Source organism: Ranitomeya imitator, chromosome 3 (genome assembly GCF_032444005.1).
Source record: "Ranitomeya imitator isolate aRanImi1 chromosome 3, aRanImi1.pri, whole genome shotgun sequence".
NCBI lineage: Eukaryota > Metazoa > Chordata > Amphibia > Anura > Dendrobatidae > Ranitomeya > Ranitomeya imitator.
The window spans coordinates 439,237,553-439,258,335 of NC_091284.1; the positions used below are offsets into that span (position 1 = coordinate 439,237,553).

At 41.7% G+C, this 20,783-nt stretch overlaps 1 protein-coding gene across 1 annotated transcript in view; it reads left to right on the forward strand.

The window, feature by feature from the left end:
• LOC138672139 (uncharacterized) overlaps positions 1 to 20,555 on the forward strand; it is an 84,255-nt gene extending 63,700 nt beyond the window's left edge. Inside the window, exons 10-11 of the mRNA XM_069760170.1 lie at positions 9,904 to 9,972; positions 20,084 to 20,555. Coding sequence (XP_069616271.1) covers positions 9,904 to 9,972; positions 20,084 to 20,088 — 74 coding nt within the window. The 3' untranslated portion in view covers positions 20,089 to 20,555. The remainder of the gene's footprint in view (positions 1 to 9,903; positions 9,973 to 20,083) is intronic.
• Positions 20,556 to 20,783: the final 228 nt, after the last annotated feature.

Consider the following 20,783-nt stretch of genomic DNA (forward strand, 5'->3'; position numbering starts at 1 on the left):
GGGTAGCAGTATGCATCCAGGGGAAACAAATCAGAGGATCCCAGGTTCAGAAGCAACCAGCCAAGGGGAAATCCAAGGGTTCAGCATAAATCCAAGGGTTCAGCATAAATCCAAGGGAAGCATTCCAGCGGATCCAAGTTCAGAAGGAGAAGGTACTGGGGAAAAGAAAATTCCTTAGGAGTACCAAAAAAGCTGAGGTTCAGAAAGAAAAAGGTTCACACATAACAAAAATAATTCCAAAATAAACTAAAGTAAAGTAAAACAAAATAAAACAAAACTAAAACAAAACAAAACTATTGCTGCTGCAATGGGCTGCCACTAGCACGGCGCCTTATTGTCCTCATCCAGCAGAGAGCAGACAGACACGTCTGCTCTCCTTGGTGTCTTGGTGAGGAAAAATTATTGGTCATTTTAAGAATTGAAAAATAAATAAAAATATACCTAAATTGTATTGCATATTTTAACAAATCTGAAGACACAAAAGAGAATAGTAAAACCAAAAACACTCAGTTTGAAAAAATGTTGCAGTAATCCGCAAGTGCTAGTAAAAGATCTAAAAAACAGGGTATTTGGTTGATACGTTTTTTGCAAAAAATGTATACTAAGCTGCTCTACCAAACTTCACGGTATACCCTTATCAGAGCAGTCCTAACTAATGTATGCAATCCCTATCTGATGTATTTAAAAACCTGATCATCTGTATATTACCTGTGTGAACAGGGTTCAGAGAGGAAAAATCCATGTGTGCATACAGGGTAGAACAGCTTTTGTGCAGATAGCCCAAGAGGAGTGGTGGAACTCCCCAGTCTTGTAGACACAAGAGAACAATTATGGAAACAGGAACACATGGGCTACTTGCACAGTGAACAAGTCTGTATGATCATGTTCACACACCACCAAGAAACCTGAAGACACAAAAGAGAATAGTAAAACCAAAAACACTCAGTTTGAAAAAATGTTGCAGTAATCCGCAAGTGCTAGTAAAAGATGTAAAAAACAGGGTATTTGGTTGATACGTTTTTTGCAAAAAATGTATACTAAGCTGCTCTACCAAACTTCACGGTATACCCTTATCAGAGCAGTCCTAACTAATGTATGCAATCCCTATCTGATGTATTTAAAAACCTGATCATCTGTATATTACCTGTGTGAACAGGGTTCAGAGAGGAAAAATCCATGTGTACATACAGGGTAGAACAGCTTTTGTGCAGATAGCCCAAGAGGAGTGGTGGAACTCCCCAGTCTTGTAGACACAAGAGAACAATTATGGAAACAGGAACACATGGGCTACTTGCACAGTGAACAAGTCTGTATGATCATGTTCACACACCACCAAGAAACCTGAAGACACAAAAGAGAATAGTAAAACCAAAAACACTCAGTTTGAAAAAATGTTGCAGTAATCCGCAAGTGCTAGTAAAAGATGTAAAAAACAGGGTATTTGGTTGATACGTTTTTTGCAAAAAATGTATACTAAGCTGCTCTACCAAACTTCACGGTATACCCTTATCAGAGCAGTCCTAACTAATGTATGCAATCCCTATCTGATGTATTTAAAAACCTGATCATCTGTATATTACCTGTGTGAACAGGGTTCAGAGAGGAAAAATCCATGTGTGCATACAGGGTAGAACAGCTTTTGTGCAGATAGCCCAAGAGGAGTGGTGGAACTCCCCAGTCTTATAGACACAAGAGAACAATTATGGAAACAGGAACACATGGGCTACTTGCACAGTGAACAAGTCTGTATGATCATGTTCACACACCACCAAGAAACCTGAAGACACAAAAGAGAATAGTAAAACCAAAAACACTCAGTTTGAAAAAATGTTGCAGTAATCCGCAAGTGCTAGTAAAAGATGTAAAAAACAGGGTATTTGGTTGATACGTTTTTTGCAAAAAATGTATACTAAGCTGCTCTACCAAACTTCACGGTATACCCTTATCAGTGCAGTCCTAACTAATGTATGCAATCCCTATCTGATGTATTTAAAAACCTGATCATCTGTATATTACCTGTGTGAACAGGGTTCAGAGAGGAAAAATCCATGTGTGCATACAGGGTAGAACAGCTTTTGTGCAGATAGCCCAAGAGGAGTGGTGGAACTCCCCAGTCTTGTAGACACAAGAGAACAATTATGGAAACAGGAACACATGGGCTACTTGCACAGTGAACAAGTCTGTATGATCATGTTCACACACCACCAAGAAACCTGAAGACACAAAAGAGAATAGTAAAACCAAAAACACTCAGTTTGAAAAAACGTTGCAGTAATCCGCAAGTGCTAGTAAAAGATGTAAAAAACAGGGTATTTGGTTGATACGTTTTTTGCAAAAAATGTATACTAAGCTGCTCTACCAAACTTCACGGTATACCCTTATCAGAGCAGTCCTAACTAATGTATGCAATCCCTATCTGATGTATTTAAAAACCTGATCATCTGTATATTACCTGTGTGAACAGGGTTCAGAGAGGAAAAATCCATGTGTGCATACAGGGTAGAACAGCTTTTGTGCAGATAGCCCAAGAGGAGTGGTGGAACTCCCCAGTCTTGTAGACACAAGAGAACAATTATGGAAACAGGAACACATGGGCTACTTGCACAGTGAACAAGTCTGTATGATCATGTTCACACACCACCAAGAAACCTGAAGACACAAAAGAGAATAGTAAAACCAAAAACACTCAGTTTGAAAAAATGTTGCAGTAATCCGCAAGTGCTAGTAAAAGATGTAAAAAACAGGGTATTTGGTTGATACGTTTTTTGCAAAAAATGTATACTAAGCTGCTCTACCAAACTTCACGGTATACCCTTATCAGAGCAGTCCTAACTAATGTATGCAATCCCTATCTGATGTATTTAAAAACCTGATCATCTGTATATTACTTGTGTGAACAGGGTTCAGAGAGGAAAAATCCATGTGTGCATACAGGGTAGAACAGCTTTTGTGCAGATAGCCCAAGAGGAGTGGTGGAACTCCCCAGTCTTGTAGACACAAGAGAACAATTATGGAAACAGGAACACATGGGCTACTTGCACAGTGAACAAGTCTGTATGATCATGTTCACACACCACCAAGAAACCTGAAGACACAAAAGAGAATAGTAAAACCAAAAACACTCAGTTTGAAAAAATGTTGCAGTAATCCGCAAGTGCTAGTAAAAGATGTAAAAAACAGGGTATTTGGTTGATACGTTTTTTGCAAAAAATGTATACTAAGCTGCTCTACCAAACTTCACGGTATACCCTTATCAGAGCAGTCCTAACTAATGTATGCAATCCCTATCTGATGTATTTAAAAACCTGATCATCTGTATATTACCTGTGTGAACAGGGTTCAGAGAGGAAAAATCCATGTGTGCATACAGGGTAGAACAGCTTTTGTGCAGATAGCCCAAGAGGAGTGGTGGAACTCCCCAGTCTTGTAGACACAAGAGAACAATTATGGAAACAGGAACACATGGGCTACTTGCACAGTGAACAAGTCTGTATGATCATGTTCACACACCACCAAGAAACCTGAAGACACAAAAGAGAATAGTAAAACCAAAAACACTCAGTTTGAAAAAATGTTGCAGTAATCCGCAAGTGCTAGTAAAAGATGTAAAAAACAGGGTATTTGGTTGATACGTTTTTTGCAAAAAATGTATACTAAGCTGCTCTACCAAACTTCACGGTATTCCCTTATCAGAGCAGTCCTAACTAATGTATGCAATCCCTATCTGATGTATTTAAAAACCTGATCATCTGTATATTACCTGTGTGAACAGGGTTCAGAGAGGAAAAATCCATGTGTGCATACAGGGTAGAACAGCTTTTGTGCAGATAGCCCAAGAGGTGTGGTGGAACTCCCCAGTCTTGTAGACACAAGAGAACAATTATGGAAACAGGAACACATGGGCTACTTGCACAGTGAACAAGTCTGTATGATCATGTTCACACACCACCAAGAAACCTGAAGACACAAAAGAGAATAGTAAAACCAAAAACACTCAGTTTGAAAAAATGTTGCAGTAATCCGCAAGTGCTAGTAAAAGATGTAAAAAACAGGGTATTTGGTTGATACGTTTTTTGCAAAAAATGTATACTAAGCTGCTCTACCAAACTTCACGGTATACCCTTATCAGAGCAGTCCTAACTAATGTATGCAATCCCTATCTGATGTATTTAAAAACCTGATCATCTGTATATTACCTGTGTGAACAGGGTTCAGAGAGGAAAAATCCATGTGTGCATACAGGGTAGAACAGCTTTTGTGCAGATAGCCCAAGAGGAGTGGTGGAACTCCCCAGTCTTGTAGACACAAGAGAACAATTATGGAAACAGGAACACATGGGCTACTTGCACAGTGAACAAGTCTGTATGATCATGTTCACACACCACCAAGAAACCTGAAGACACAAAAGAGAATAGTAAAACCAAAAACACTCAGTTTGAAAAAATGTTGCAGTAATCCGCAAGTGCTAGTAAAAGATGTAAAAAACAGGGTATTTGGTTGATACGTTTTTTGCAAAAAATGTATACAAAGCTGCTCTACCAAACTTCACGGTATACCCTTATCAGAGCAGTCCTAACTAATGTATGCAATCCCTATCTGATGTATTTAAAAACCTGATCATCTGTATATTACCTGTGTGAACAGGGTTCAGAGAGGAAAAATCCATGTGTGCCTCTGATTGCACCAACCATTGTTTATGTAGAGTATAACTCCACCGCCCTTTTTTTTGCCGCTCTTCATAGTGTCTCTATCTGCCCGGACCATGTGAAATCCTGGTACTGAAACACTTGAGTCCGGGATCTCGCCACGTAACCATGTTTCAGTAAAACATATCAAACTGCATTCTTTGTATTCCCTCTGGGTCCGTATTAATGCCAGCAGTTCATCCGACTTATTACCCAGTGATTGAACATTCCCCATGATGATGGACGGAACTACAGGTTTAAGCCGTCTTCGCCTTGCCTTAAGTTTTTTGCCCGCTCTGCAGCCTCTGTAGGGTCGCCTTACCTCACACGGGACACGTGGTCTACACATTGCAGGAGAAGGCACTCCTCCAGACATAGCTGTGCCAATTCCCAGACAGGTAGTGGCCGCCTGGCAGTAGGTAGTATAATACCAGTCCTAGGCTGCAAGGTGATCACAAATGCACTGTAAATCCAGATAGCTGCGGGTAGCAGCAAACATCCAAGGGAAACCTTCCAGGGGAGCCAAGGATCAGAAGCATACATCCAGAAAGCTGTGGGTAGCAGTATGCATCCAGGGGAAACAAATCAGAGGATCCCAGGTTCAGAAGCAACCAGCCAAGGGGAAATCCAAGGGTTCAGCATAAATCCAAGGGTTCTGCATAAATCCAAGGGAAGCATTCCAGCGGATCCAAGTTCAGAAGGAGAAGGTACTGGGGAAAAGAAAATTCCTTAGGAGTACCAAAAAAGCTGAGGTTCAGAAAGAAAAAGGTTCACACATAACAAAAATAATTCCAAAATAAAGTAAAGTAAAACAAAACAAAATAAAACAAAACTAAAACAAAACAAAACTATTGCTGCTGCAATGGGCTGCCACTAGCACGGCGCCTTATTGTCCTCATCTAGCAGAGAGCAGACAGACACGTCTGCTCTCCTTGGTGTCTTGGTGAGGAAGAATTATTGGTCATTTTAAGAATTGAAAAATAAATAAAAACATACCTAAATTGTATTGCATATTTTAACAAATGTTTAATAAGTTAGAGTAGAGTAGGGCCAGGCCAAAAGAGTCTACCTTGTCGTGGTGGCAAATTTAAAAAATCTTTTGGCCAAAACAAGAGCTGGCTCTATGTGTGATCTGGTGATGGGAACTATTAATGTGTGATTGGTGATAAATGGAGTTTTTCCAAGAGAGATCGGTGGGACTGTGGACAGTTCGAGGGGTGGAGGCAGGGCTGCGGTGGAGCCTGGTTGGAGTCTCAAGGGGGCCCCGAAAATTTTGCCAGTATGGGGCCCCAAAATTCCTAGTGGCAGCCCTGCCTGCGGCTAATAAAAGTCTGTTTTTCTCTTAAACACCACAGCATATATAGCTGTGATCATACAGCCAGAAGCTTATAAATGCTGCTCACGGTTTGGGCAGCATGTATCAGCTGATGGGTTCACTTTAAGCAAATGCCTGCACGTTGTCTTGAATTTAAATGGATAAAACAATCAAGCAGAAAACAGTAAAACTAAAAAAATAAAAGATAACTTTTATTAGTCAAGAAACGTAAGAAATTAGCCTGTGTATTAAGCCCTTTATAAATAATGACAATAGGCTCCAAGCTGTTTTTGTTGTTGTTTTTTTTTTTTTACTCTATTCTGTTTGGCATGGATGTTAATAGGTAATGGTATGTCTGAGAATGTTCTCCCTAAGAGCAAAATAAAATACTTTGTGAAGAACAGTATGTCAGATGTCTCCAGAGACAGTTGTTTCCCGGTGCGTTATGCAGCAGTTTAGTGACGTAACTAAATTAGGGGAACATTATTGCATTTACACATTAGCTGGTCACAGATGGTAGTGGCAGATTGAACCTTGTCTTTTCTTTTTAGACAATTTTAAAATAGTTATTTATTTTGTGTCTTCTGAAATCTTCAATTACTGATTTATTTATTACTGATTTATTATGATGGAATATAGGCTGAACTGGATGGACAAATGTCTTTTTTCGGCCTTACTAACTATGTTACTATGTTACTATGTTACTATGATTTAGCTTGCTTCAAGCCATAATTGTATGTTTGAAAATTTAATTGTAGTAAATATTAGGGACTGCCCACTGAGAAATGACAGTGATCGACAAAGATACTAAGTCTACAGAGATGTTTTCTGACATCAATGTACCAACAAACCTGCAGTCTAGTAGAAGGTTATAAAAATCAAGAAAAATTGCTGAATGGTACTAAGAAACAGGTGAGTACTCACTGTTTGAGCGGGTTTAGCAGAGTCCAGTAGGTTTAGCTGAGTCAACAACCCTACCAATCGGTAATCCACGGCGTGCTTGCTTGAAGAAGCATATGTGGAAATCCAAATAGGGAAGAAAGTAGCAGCACCACACAAGTCTTCCGTTAAAAAATCCTTTGTCCTTTATTTCAACAACGTGCTGTGGAGTTGGTTACAGAGGGCAGGATAGTTGCAGAACAAGCTGGTTAGGTTAATGGACTACGGCCGTTTCACGTGTTACACACTTCAACGGGTCCAGATGAAACAGATGGTGTGTCATTTCCTTTTAAACGTCGTCACATGACCTCATAGAATTTAAAATAATTAAAACATGTGAAACACATGTTATATGTCTTGCTCATGTGTTTCACATGTTTTAATTATTTTAAATTCTATGAGGTCATGTGATGACGTTTAAAAGGAAATGACACACCATCTGTTTCATCTGGACCCGTTGAAGCGTGTAACATGTGAAACGGCCGTAGTCCATTAACCTAACCAGCTTGTTCTGCAACTATCCTGCCCTCTGTAACCATGTCCACCGCACGTTGTTGAAATAAAGGACAAAGGTTTTTTTAATCGGAAGACTTGTGTGGTGCTGCTACTTTCTTCCCTATTTAGTAGAAGGTTATGTCTGCTGCGCCTGCAATCCAAGAGAAGGTTAAGTGACCTGTATGTGTCTGTGATGTGGACACTAACCCTACAATGCCACCTCTGCCTGTGATGTGGCCACTAACCCTACAATGCCATCTCTGCCTGTGATGTGGACACTAACCCTGCAATACCATCTCTGCCAGTGATGTGGACACTAACCCTACAATACCATCTCTGCCTGTGATGTGGAAACTAACCCTACAATATCATCTCTGCCTGTGATGTGGACACTAACCCTAAAATACCATCTCTGCCTGTGATGCGGACACTATCCCTGCAATACCATCTCTGCCTGTGATGTGGACACTAACCCTTCAATACCATCTCTGCCTGTGATGTGGACACTAACCCTTCAATACCATCTCTGCCTGTGATGTGGACACTAACCCTACAATACCATCTCTGCCTGTGATGTGGACACTAACCCTTCAATACCATCTCTGCCTGTGATGTGGACACTATCGCTACAATACGATCTCTGCCTGTAATGTGGACACTAACCCTACAATACCATCTCTGCCTGTGATGTGGACGCTAACCCTACAATACCATCTCTGCCTGTGATGTGGATACTAGCCCTAAAATACCATCTCTGCCTGTGATGTGGACACTAGCCCTACAATACCATCTCTGCCTGTGATGTGGAAACTAACCCTACAATACCATCTCTGCCTGTGATGTGGACACTAACCCTACAATACCATCTCTGCCAGTGATGTGGACACTAACCCTACAATACCATCTCTGCCTGTGATGTGGAAACTAACCCTACAATACCATCTCTGCCTGTGATGTGAACACTAACCCTACAATACCATCTCTGCCTGTGATGTGGACACTAGCCCTACAATACCATCTCTGCCTGTGATGTGCACACATACGCTACAATGCTACTTCTGCCTGCGTGTGTAATCACATCGGTGGTACATATTGATAGTATGTTGGATGTTAGCTATCTTTGTGTCGTTTTATCTGGATATATTCTCAAAATACTTAGGTACGGGATGGAGGACTAAGTAAACAACTTTAGTTGAACCCCCTTGTTAATAATGTTATCACATTTTTGTTAATGTTGACGCTAATTATAGCTATTATGCATGTTTTAGCTTCAGATTATTCTAAAAAGCTTTTTGAAATTATACCTAAATACATGCAGCCTAATATTTGTATTAAAACAGGGTATCAATCCATGGCTTCTTGCTTCTGCTTCTCTTTCTATTCCAAGCTTCTGCGGTGCTATTGCATGGTTCATATATCAAAAGTATAAAAGAACATAAAGTAAAATGACCTGTAATCTTTCTAATTATATAGAAAGCGTCCGGCAGGAATATATTGCCTAACATTCCAGGCCCCCATTTAATGTTACACAAAGCTCCTATATCGGGTACTATTATCCACCTACCACTCTATAATGATGAGGCAGATGTGAGGTGACAATGCTAGATATATGTAGAAAATACCTGTTTTTCTTGTATTGGCAGAAGAAACCTTAAAGAGGTTTTATTCATGGCCTATAATTAGGTCATCAATATCTGATCGGCGGGAGTGCTATACCCGGTACCCTCTTGCTCAGCTATTACTGGGAGCGGCTGGAAGTTCTCTAATGCTGCTGGAACACAGCAGCTCAGTCAAAACTATAGTGACCATGACCGGGTACTGCAGATTCACGTTCAAGTGGATAGGCGCCGGTAATAGCTGATCGGCCAAGGTGCCGGGTGCCGCACCCCCACTGATCAGATATTGATGGCCTATTATAAGGATAGGCCATCAATACAAAGGTAGTGACCCTCCCATTTAAGGCTATGTCCCCATGTAGCATCTTTGCTACGGACCTCCCACAGCCATATCCAATTCACAGTTACGATATCGTAGCAAATAAGGTGAAATGCAAAGAGTGAAATACTCAATGATTTCCGCTTGAATAGTTCACATACTGGGGATTTCAAATCTGCAGCACTGATAAATTTTTGCTGCAGAAAAATCTGCATTTTGACTACTTGGGAATACAACTTATAGCAGTGTTCCCCAAGTCCGGTCCTCAAGAGCCACCAACAGGTCATGTTTTCAGTATTTCCTTAGTATTGCACAGGTGATAATTGCATCACCTGCACAGGCAATAATTCCATCACCTGGGCAATACTAGGGAAATCCTCAAAACATGACCTGTTGGTGGCTCTTGAGGACCAGACTTGGGGAACACTGACTTATAGCATTTAGACGTTTGCTTTTTCTTTAAATATATATATTTACCGTATATATATTTTTTATGATTGAAATGTTAATGTTTTCTATGTTTTATTTTAACAGATCGCCAGAGCCGGAGCATGGAAATCACATGTCTGATTAATGACACCGATTGTGACCATTCGGAAAGCGGTACGCTCATGAACTATCAGTGATACAGAATGGTTGACGATTTCAGGTCTAACTAAAACATAAATGGCGATCAGAATAGGTTACAGCTTTTAGCTGATCATCAGCTGTATGGTCTCTCAATACACAGGCAGATCTTATTGATGAATTGCCTGAATGTCTAATTTGAAAAAATCAACACTACTGGACAACCCTTTATTTTATTAATGGGCCCATGGAAGTGAGACATTTTTTTAAAGAATGATACTCGCCTCTCAGTCCAATACCACTCCTCTATACTCAATGCTGCATCCCCTGCCAGTCTGCTGGGATCACCAACTGGTGGGGAACCTTAATACTCCAGCCACTGACCAGCTGTTCACATTCATGTTAACATCTAGTCCGTCAGCACACTGTTTCCCAATCTCCAGTCCTGACGGACCCAAACAGCTCATGTCTTCAGGATTTCTATGGTGTTACCCAAGTGAGAGAATTCCTGATGCCTTCAAGATACTTCCACCACCTGTGCAATACTAAGGAAATCCTGACCTGTTGGGGGCCGTAAGGACCATTGGGGGGCAGTGAGTACTGGAGTTTGGGGCACCCTGGTCTACCAGAATAAACCATTTTCAAATTAAAACTTCTTTTTGAACATACAAGCCCAGTTCTGGTCCCCTATAACTTGCCATCCACTCTTTGAGTGGGCAGTTCCTCTTAACCAGTATTCTGCCAGTACTATATATGCTGGAACTTTCTTTTCTCACTTTGCAAAATGCTTTGCTCCGATTCCAATAACTTGCATTTCTTTTATTCCCTTTACCTGCATCGGCATCTACTAGTGAAAAATTACATTTGACAGCAAGTTAGACAGAAGTGAGACATCTCATGGCTGGCGCTTTAGATTGGCTGTCCAGACTATACAGTATTAAAACAGCAGTGACCATTTAAAGGGAATTTGTCTTGTCAGCTAACACCGTTAACCTGCAGTTATGTGAGGTCCTGTTTTTTGCATAGTACATATTACATTTTGATTTACGCCAATCATATTCTTGTTTGATTTTTTTTTGCTTTATGCTATTTTTTGATAAATTCGATTTTAAAGGATTCAGCAATACAAAATATATATATATTTTTTCAACTGGGAAAAAACGATTGACTTAAAATTATATTACATTTAAAAAATATATTTGTAAGTTTATTTTTTTACTTTATTTTTAGTGTTTTTTGGGGACTTGAGCTTGCAATTGTTAGATTGCTATATACAGTAATGCTGCAGTATAAAATATAAAATCTTAAAAGTCGGGGGTCCTCTTATACGCCGTGTGTCATCTTACAGGGCGGGTGCGGACCAATCTGCATATGATGGGGGGAGTGGTCCCGATGACGAAGGGAGGGGGCGTCTTACAGGGAAGGTGTAAGTGGAGTATCCCCCTATTACCTCATTGTGGCAGCGATGCTCTCTGCGGGTCTCTGCTGGGCGGCGGCTCCTCTTTCAGCAGTATGGGGGCTCTGTGCTGGGGCCTCTACTGGCTCTTTGTACAGTGTCGGAGCTCCGCCAGCATTTCCTCTAGGCCCCGGCAGCTCCATTTTTGCGTTGCGGTGGCCTCCAGGAAAATGGCCGCTGGGGGCGGCACATGCTCAGTTTCAGATCTTGTCTCCTGAGATCTCGGGACGAGATCTGAATCTGAGAATGCGCCGCCCCCAGCGGCCATTTTCCTGGAGGCCACCACATCGCAGCAATGGAGCTGCCGGGGCCTCCGGGCTTTCAGGAAATGCCGGCAGAGCCGCAACGCTGCACAAAGAGCCGCCACCGCCCCCCAGCACAGATACCCCACGCTGCACAAAGAGGAGCCACCGCCGCCACCCCCAAGCACAGAGACCCGCTGAGAGCATCGCTGCCACAATGAGGTCGAACTCCCCCCCACCATATGCACATTGGTCCGCACCCGCCCTATAAGACGACAGCCAGCGTGTAAGATGACCCCCAACTTTTAAGAAGATTTTCAGGGGTTAAAAGGTCGTCTTATATGCTGGAAAATACGGTACTTTTTTAACCAAGCATAGGGGAAAAATTATGGAATAATAAAATACCTTTTGCCAGGGGTTGTAACTGTACTGCCCTCGTCCTGTAGGGATTAACCAGTTGTCCTTGTTCTTGTTGAAACATCATTGTGAAAGCTTAGTTTATCTGTAAGCTAAGACCATGTTCCCACCAGCAAAACTGCTGCGGTTTTTTCTGTGCAACAAAGTACCAAAAGGTAATCTGCAGTTTTTGCAGCATTTATCCCTTTTTGTGTGGTTTTGGTGCAAATTTGATGTACCATTTTCTTTACTGCAGAAATACTGGGATTCTTAATTTCAAAGCCCTTAGGGAAAATAAGAAATGCAATGTCTTTAAATGTACAGTGGCATGACTTTTTATGGAATAACATCCACTTTGCTTGAACTGTTAAACACAGCAGATTTTTGGCACAAAAAACAGTGGCAATAAATGCATCATTTATGCTATGTGGGAACATGACCTACAAGTGCCCATACAGGAACCATACAGCACAAATTGACATGCAGTTATGTTGCAGTTAAATGAGTGAATACAAAAGAATAGAGAAGGATCAGTCTTTCCTTAAAGGCAGAGACAGACTGCTGTATTTATCGTGCGAGAATCGCATCGTAAACCTCGTACTGGCTGTCGGCTCTACTGACCTGAGCTTGAAAGCTGCATAGTAATCCATCACTCTGTCATGCTCATGACCAGAGAGGTGCCAGGCCAGTGGTGGAGTGCAATGCGATTCTCGCACGAGAAATACGGCAGTCTGTCTCTGTCCTAATAAAGTATATCGTGGCACAGCTGTGTTGGTGCACAAGATAGGTTCTCCAAAACCAGTGAACATAAGTAAATAATTTGGCACTCAACTTGTGTATGGCTGTTGCTTTGAAAGAATTTTATCTGCAGTCCAAAATAAACGTTTCGGTCAAAGCCAGACCTTCTTCAGTAAACTGCATTTAAATATTATACAGAAAAACAATAATAAGGATACATATCCGTGTATACAAAAAAGTAGAAAAAACAAATAAATAACAAAGTAAATCTCATACCAAACAAGTGCATAGTGGTGGAGGTGAGGGTAGGAAAAATCTGGAAGGGAGAGAGGGAATACATTACATACCCGACTGCTCTTATGGTATACAGTATCTAGTAGGTATCACTGTACATCAATATAGGCCCATATGTGAAGGGGGCTGGACCCAGAGAGACCTCACGGGAGAGAAACTCTCCTAAAAAAGTTAGATAAAGTGTCGGAAAAGGTATATGAATGTAGTAGCATGAAACAATGTACTAGTAAAAAGTGGTATACTAACCAAGTGTAACCAGTAGTCTAATGAGACATAAAGGTATAAGGTTTCAGATTTGTCATGGAACAGTAACCATGTAAGCATATGGTGTGAACCAGATATACAGGATGTATGGGCCAGACCTAAAAAATGTATATACATATAATGAGCAATCCATGTTGTATGGACCAGAATCATATATTAAATGTAAGGCTCACCCTGTTTGTAGAGTACAATAGGAGACGTCACTAACATTAAGGAGGGTGCCCCAAGTGGATCAGCGTGCCTGTAACATATATGGATGGTAAGGGGCATAGTCTAACGCGGTGTCCGCCGCTAGTCAGATACTGTGTGGGCTTTTTGTCTGTCGAGTTGCATGTGACAGGATAGTGTAGCAAGTTGTGTGCAGCAAGTTTTGCGTGTGGCGAGTTTTATGTGTGTTTTGAGTAGGTGCAAGTTTTGTGTGAGGCAACTTTTGCATGTGTTGCAACTTTTGTGCATGTGGCAATTTTTCTGTGTGTGCAAGTTTTGCGTGTGGCGAGTTTTCCAGGTGAGTTTTGCACGTGTGGCAAGTTTTGCGTGAGCCTAGTTTTGCATGTGGCGAGTTTTGTGTGTGGCGAGTTTTGAGTGGCAACTTTTGTGTTTTGACTTTTATGTGGCGAGGTTGGTGTATGTGTGGTGAAATGTGTGCTGAGGGTGGTATATGTGCTCAAGCACGTGGTAGTGTGTGGCGCATTTTATGTGTGTTCATATCCCCGTGTGTGGTGAGTATCCCATGTCAGGGCCCCACCTTAGCAACTGTACGTATATACTCTTTGGCGCCATCGCTTTCATTCTTTATGTCCCCCTTGTTCACATCTGGCAGCTGTCAATTTGCCTCCAACACTTTTCCTTTCACTTTTTCCCCATGATGTAGATGGGGCAAAATTGTTTGGTGAATTGGAACGCGCAGGGTTAAAATTTCGCCTCACAACATAGCCTATGACGCTCTCGGGGTCCAGACGTGTGACTGTGCAAAATTTTGTGGCTGTAGCTGCGACGGTGCAGATGCTAATCCCGGACATACACACATACACAAACACACATTCAGCTTTATATATTAGACTAGCTGAAGAGCCCGGCGTTGCCTGGGCATAGTAAATATCTGTGGTTAGTTATAGCACCTCACTTCTCTTATTTTCCCATCACGCCTCTCATTTTCCCAATCACATCTTTCATTTTCCCCCTCACATCTCTCATTTTCTCCCTCACACCTCTCATTTTCTCCCTCACTCCTCTCATTCCCCCTAACACTTGTCATTTCAACCTCACATCTGTCATTTTCTGATCACTCCACTATTTTTCCTCACTTCTCTCATTTTGCACTCACACCTTTTCATTTTCACCTCACACCTCTCATTTTCACCTCATCACCTCAGTATATACATGTTTGTCATCTCCCTTATATATAGTATACATCTGTATGTCATCTCCTGTATATAGTATATACCTGTATGTCATCTCCCCTGTATATAGTATATACCTGCTGTGTGTCATCTCCCCTATATATAGTATATACCTGAATGTCATCTCCTTCTATATATAGTATATACCTGTATGTCATCTCCTCCTGTATATAGTATATACCTGTGTGTCATCTCCCCTGTATATAGTATATATCTGAGTGTCATCTCCTCCTGCATATAGTATATACCTGCATGTCATCTTCTATATATAGCATATACCTGTATGTCATCTCCTCCTGTATATAGTATATACCTGTGTGTCATCTCCCCTGTATACAGTATATATCTGAGTGTCATCTCATCCTGCATATAGTATATACCTGCATGTCATCTTCTATATATAGCATATACCTGTATGTCATCTCCTCCTGTATATAGTATATAACTGTATGTCATCTCCTCCTGTATATATATGTACCTATGTCATCTCCTCCTCTATATAGTACCGTATATACTCGAGTATAAGCCGACCCGAGTATAAGCCGACCCCCCTAATTTTGCCACAAAAAACTGGGAAAACTTATTGACTCAAGTATAAGCCTAGGGTAGAAAATGCAGCAGCTACCGGTGAATTTCAAAAATAAAAATAGATGCTCCATACCGTTCATTATTGCCCCATAGATGCTCCATATACAACTGTGCTATATAGAATGCTCTGCACCGTTGATTATGGCCCCATAGATGCTCCTTATAATGCTGTGCCATATATAATGCTCTGCACCTTTGATTATGGCCCCATAAATGCTCCTTATAATGTTGTGCCATATATGCTCTGCACCTTTGATTATGGCCCCATAGATGCTCCTTATAATGTTGTGCCATATATGCTCTGCACCTTTGATTATGGCCCCATAAATGCTCCTTAGAATGCTGTGCCCCATATATGCTCTGCACCTTTGATTATGGCCCCATAGGTGCTCCTTAGAATGCTGTGCCATATATGCTCTGCACCTTTGATTATGGCCCCATAGGTGCCCCTTATAATGCTGTGCCATACAGTTAGGGCCAGAAATATTTGGACAGTGACACAAGTTTTGTTATTTTAGCTGTTTACAAAAACATGTTCAGAAATACAATTATATATATAATATGGGCTGAAAGTGCACACTCCCAGCTGCAATATGATAGTTTCCACATCCAAATCGGAGAAAGGGTTTAGGAATCATAGCTCTGTAATGCATAGCGTCCTCTTTTTCAAGGGACCAAAAGTAATTGGACAATGGACTCTAAGGGCTGCAATTAACTCTGAAGGCGTCTCCCTCGTTAACCTGTAATCAATGAAGTAGTTAAAAGGTCAGGGGTGGATTCCAGGTGTGTGGTTTTGCATTTGGAAGCTGTTGCTGTGAGCAGACAACATGCGGTCAAAGGAACTCTCAATTGAGGTGAAGCAGAACATCCTGAGGCTGAAAAAAAGAAAAAATCCATCAGAGAGATAGCAGACATGCTTGGAGTAGCAAAATCAACAGTTGGGTACATTCTGAGAAAAAAGGAATTGACTGGTGAGCTTGGGAACTCAAAAAGGCCTGGGCGTCCACGGATGACAACAGTGGTGGATGATCGCCGCATACTTAATTTGGTGAAGAAGAACCCGTTCACAACATCAACTGAAGAACTGAAGAACACTCTCAGTGAAGTAGGTGTATCTGTCTCTAAGTCAACAGTAAAGAGAAGACTCCATGACAGTAAATACAAAGGGTTCACATCTAGATGCAAACCATTCATCAATACCAAAAATAGACAGGCCAGAGTTAAATTTGCAGAAAAACACCTCAAGAAGCCAGCTCAGTTCTGGAAAAGTATTCTATGGACAGATGAGACAAAGATCAACCTGTACCAGAATGATGGGAAGAAAAAAGTTTGGAGAAGAAAGGGAACGGCACATGATCCAAGGCACACCACATCCTCTGTAAAACATGGTGGAGGCAACGTGATGGCATGGGCATGCATGGCTTTCAATGGCACTGGGTCACTTGTGTTTATTGATGACATAAGAGCAGACAAGAGTAGCCGGATGAATTCTGGAGTGTAGCGGGATATACTTTCAGCCCAGATTCAGCCAAATGCTGCAAAGTTGATTGGACGGCGCTTCATAGTACAGATGGACAATGACCCCAAGCATACATCCAAAGCTACCTAGGAGTTCATGAGTGCCAAAAAGTGGAACATTCTGCAATGGCTAAGTCAATCTCCAGATCTAAACCCAATTGAGCATGCATTTCACTTGCTCAAATCCAGACTTAAGACGGAAAGACCCACAAACAAGCAAGACCTGAAGGCTGCGGCTGTAAAGGCCTGGCAAAGCATTAAGAAGGAGGAAACCCAGCGTTTGGTGATGTCCATGGGTTCCAGACTTAAGGCAGTGATTGCCTCCAAAGGATTTGCAACAAAATATTGAAAATAAAAATATTTTGTTTGGGTTATGTTTATTTGTCCAATTACTTTTGACCTCCTAAAATGTGGAGTGTTTGTAAAGAAATGTGTACAATTCCTACATTTTCTATCAGATATTTTTGTTTAACCCTTCAAATTAAACGTTACAATCTGCACTTGAATTCTGTTGTAGAGGTTTCATTTCAAATCCAATGTGGTGGCATGCAGAGCCCAACTCGCGAAAATTGTGTCACTGTCCAAATATTTCTGGCCCTAACTGTATATGCTCTGCACCTTTGATTATGGCCCCATAGGTGCTCCTTAGAATGCTGTGCCCCGTATATGCTCTGCACCTTTGATTATGGCCCCATAGGTGCTCCTTAGAATGCTGTGCCCCATATATGCTCTGCACCTTTGATTATGGCCCCATAGGTGCTCCTTAGAATGCTGCCCCATATATGCTCTGCACCTTTCATTATGGCCCCATAGGTGCTCCTTAGAATGCTGCTGGTGCTGCCATAAAAAAAAAAAAATCACATACTCACCTCTCTTCTCAGGACGCCGGCGCTTTCAATAATTACCTGCTCCTCGTGCGGCTCCGTCTCCAGCACTGACGCTCAGCAGAGGGCGCGCACTGACTACGTCACAGCGCCCTCTAACCTGAGCGTCACTGCTAGAGGACGCTGCAGACGGAGCCGTACCGGAGCGAGGAGCAGGTAATTATAGCGCTGCGCTCCCCTTACCTGCTGCGGCGCCGTCCCTGCAGTCCCTGGCTTCTCCGGCGCTGCAGCTTCTTCCTGTAATTGATCATTTACAGCAATGAATATGCGGCTCCTCCCCTATGGGGGTGGAGCCGCCTATTCATTTCTGTAATGAGCGGTGCCATGTGACCGCTCAGTACATGAAGAATCTGCAGCGCCGGAGAAGCCAGGGACTGCAGGGACCGCGCCGCAGCAGGTAAGTATGATTACACGGCCCCCGCTCTCCCTCCCCTGCTGACACCCGGGTATATGACTCGAGTATAAGCCGAGAGGGGGACTTTCAGCCCCAAAAAAATGGGCTGAAAATCTCGGCTTATACTCGAGTATATACGGTATATACCTGTGTGTCATCTCTCCTGTATATAGTATATATCTGTGTGTCATCTCCCCTGTATATAGTATATACCTGTGTGTCATCTCCTCCTGTATTAGACCTCGTTCACACGTTATTTGCTCAGTATTTTTACCTCAGTATTTGTAAGCTAAATTGGCAGCCTGATAAATCCCCAGCCAACAGGAAGCCCTCCCCCGGGCAGTATATATTAGCTCACACATACACATAATAGACAGGTCATGTGACTGACAGCTGCCGTATTTCCTATATGGTGCAATTGTTGTAGTTTGTCTGCTTATTAATCAGATTTTTATTTTTGAAGGATAATACCAGACTTGTGTGTGTTTTAGGGCGAGTTTCGTTTGTCAAGTTGTGTGTGTTGAGTTGCGTGTGGCGACATGCATGCAGCGACTTTTGTGAGATGAGTTTTGTGTAGCAACATGCGTGTAGCAACTTTTTGTGTGTCGAGTTACATGTGACAGGTTAGTGTAGTAAGTTGTGTGCAGCAAGTTTTGCGCATGGCGAGTTTTGCGCGTTGCGAGTATTATGTGTGGTGCCTTTTGAGTATGTGCTAGTTTTGTGTGAGGCAACTTTTGCATGTGTTGCAACTTTTGTGCATGTGGCAATTTTTCCGTGTGTGCAAGTTTTGCGTGTGGCGAGTTTTTCATGAGGAGAATTTTGCACTTGTGGCGAGTTTTGCAAGAGCCTAGTTTTTGCATGTGGCGAGTTCTGCGCGTGGCGAGTTTTGAGTGGCGACTTTTGTGTTTTGACTTTTATGTGGCGAGGTTGGTGTATTTGTGGTGAAATGTGTGCTGAGGGTAATATATGTTCAAGCACGTGGTAGTGTGTGGCGCATTTTGTGTGTGTTCATATCCCCGTGTGTGGTGAGTATCCCATGTCGAGGCCCCACCTTAGCAACTGTACGGTATATACTCTTTGGCGCCATCTCTCTCATTCTTTAAGTCCCCCTTGTTCACATCTGGCAGCTGTCAATTTGCCTCCTACACTTTTCCTTTCATTTTTTCCCATTATGTAGATAGGGGCAAAATTGTTTGGTGAATTGGAAAGCGCGGGGTTAAAATTTCACCTCACAACATAGCCTATGACGCTCTCGGGGTCCAGACGTGTGACTGTGCAAAATTTTGTTGCTGTAGCTGCGACGCTTCCAACACTTTTCCTTTCACTTTTTTCCCCATTATGTAGATAGGGGCAAAATTGTTTGGTGAATTGGAACGCGCGGGGTTAAAATTTCGCCTCACAACATAGCCTATGACGCTCTCGGGGTCCAGACGTGTGACTGCAAAATTTTGTGGCTGTAGCTGCGACGCCTCCAACACTTTTCCTTTCACTTTTTCCCCATTATGTAGATAGGGGCAAAATTGTTTGGTGAATTGGAACGCGCGGGGTTAAAATTTCACCTCACAACGTAGCCTATGACGCTCTCAGGGTCCAGACGTGTGACTGTGCAAAATTTTGTTGCTGTAGCTGCGACGCTTCCAACACTTTTCCTTTCACTTTTTTCCCCATTATGTAGATAGGGGCAAAATTGTTTGGTGAATTGGAACGCGTGGGGTTAATATTTCGCCTCACAATATAGCCTATGACGCTCTCGGGGTCCAGACGTGTGACTGTGCAAAATTTTGTGGCTGTAGCTGCGACGGTGCAGATGCCAATCCCGGACATACACACACACACACATACACACACATACACACATTCAGCTTTATATAGTAGATATTCTACACGTTAATGCAATTCTCAAGTAATATTCCTCGTACAAGCATATATTTATAATTGTAACACTGAAGCTTTGTTTCATTTTTATCTTTTAGGATAACGCTCCTGAAGTAGAACTACATTTTCTTCCCATTTAATGGCTTATGACTACTTTGTTGGCATTTAATTGGTGTATTTGTGCCCCCCTGTTTCCAGTGGCTGTTTAGTAGATATTGTTTTGATGTTTATTTTCCAGTTATGTTTTCTGTGTTTCTTTCAAGAATATTTCAGCTCAATCTGATGTATTAGTGTTTCACTTGTTTTAAGTGTTGTCAAACCTGTCACTTTGACATTATTTGGCGTACGATCAGTAATGAAAATGTAATGTTGTATATTGTATTGTTATAAACAAGAAATAACAAGATCCTATCCCAATATGTAGTAGGTGTAATAATAATATTAGAAAATACCTCTAATTAGAAATGTAGTATAGTTTTTCTGATTCACTATGTCACTTTCCTCATGTGCAGGCATTGGAGGACTTTAGGTATCCATGGTTACGACCACTAGCAACTAGCTAACTGTCACTATATCAGTGGTTGTAACCATGGATACCTAAAGTCCTCCAGTGCAGTGCCTGCACTTGAGGAAAGAGACAAAGTGAATCAGAAAAACTATATTACATTTCTAATTGAATGTTTTTGCTAATATTATTATCATTACACCTACTACATATTTGGATATGATCTTGGAGATGGGAATACCCCTTTAATTTTCTCCTTGCAGCTGTATTTCAACTTAGACAGCTACACTTTT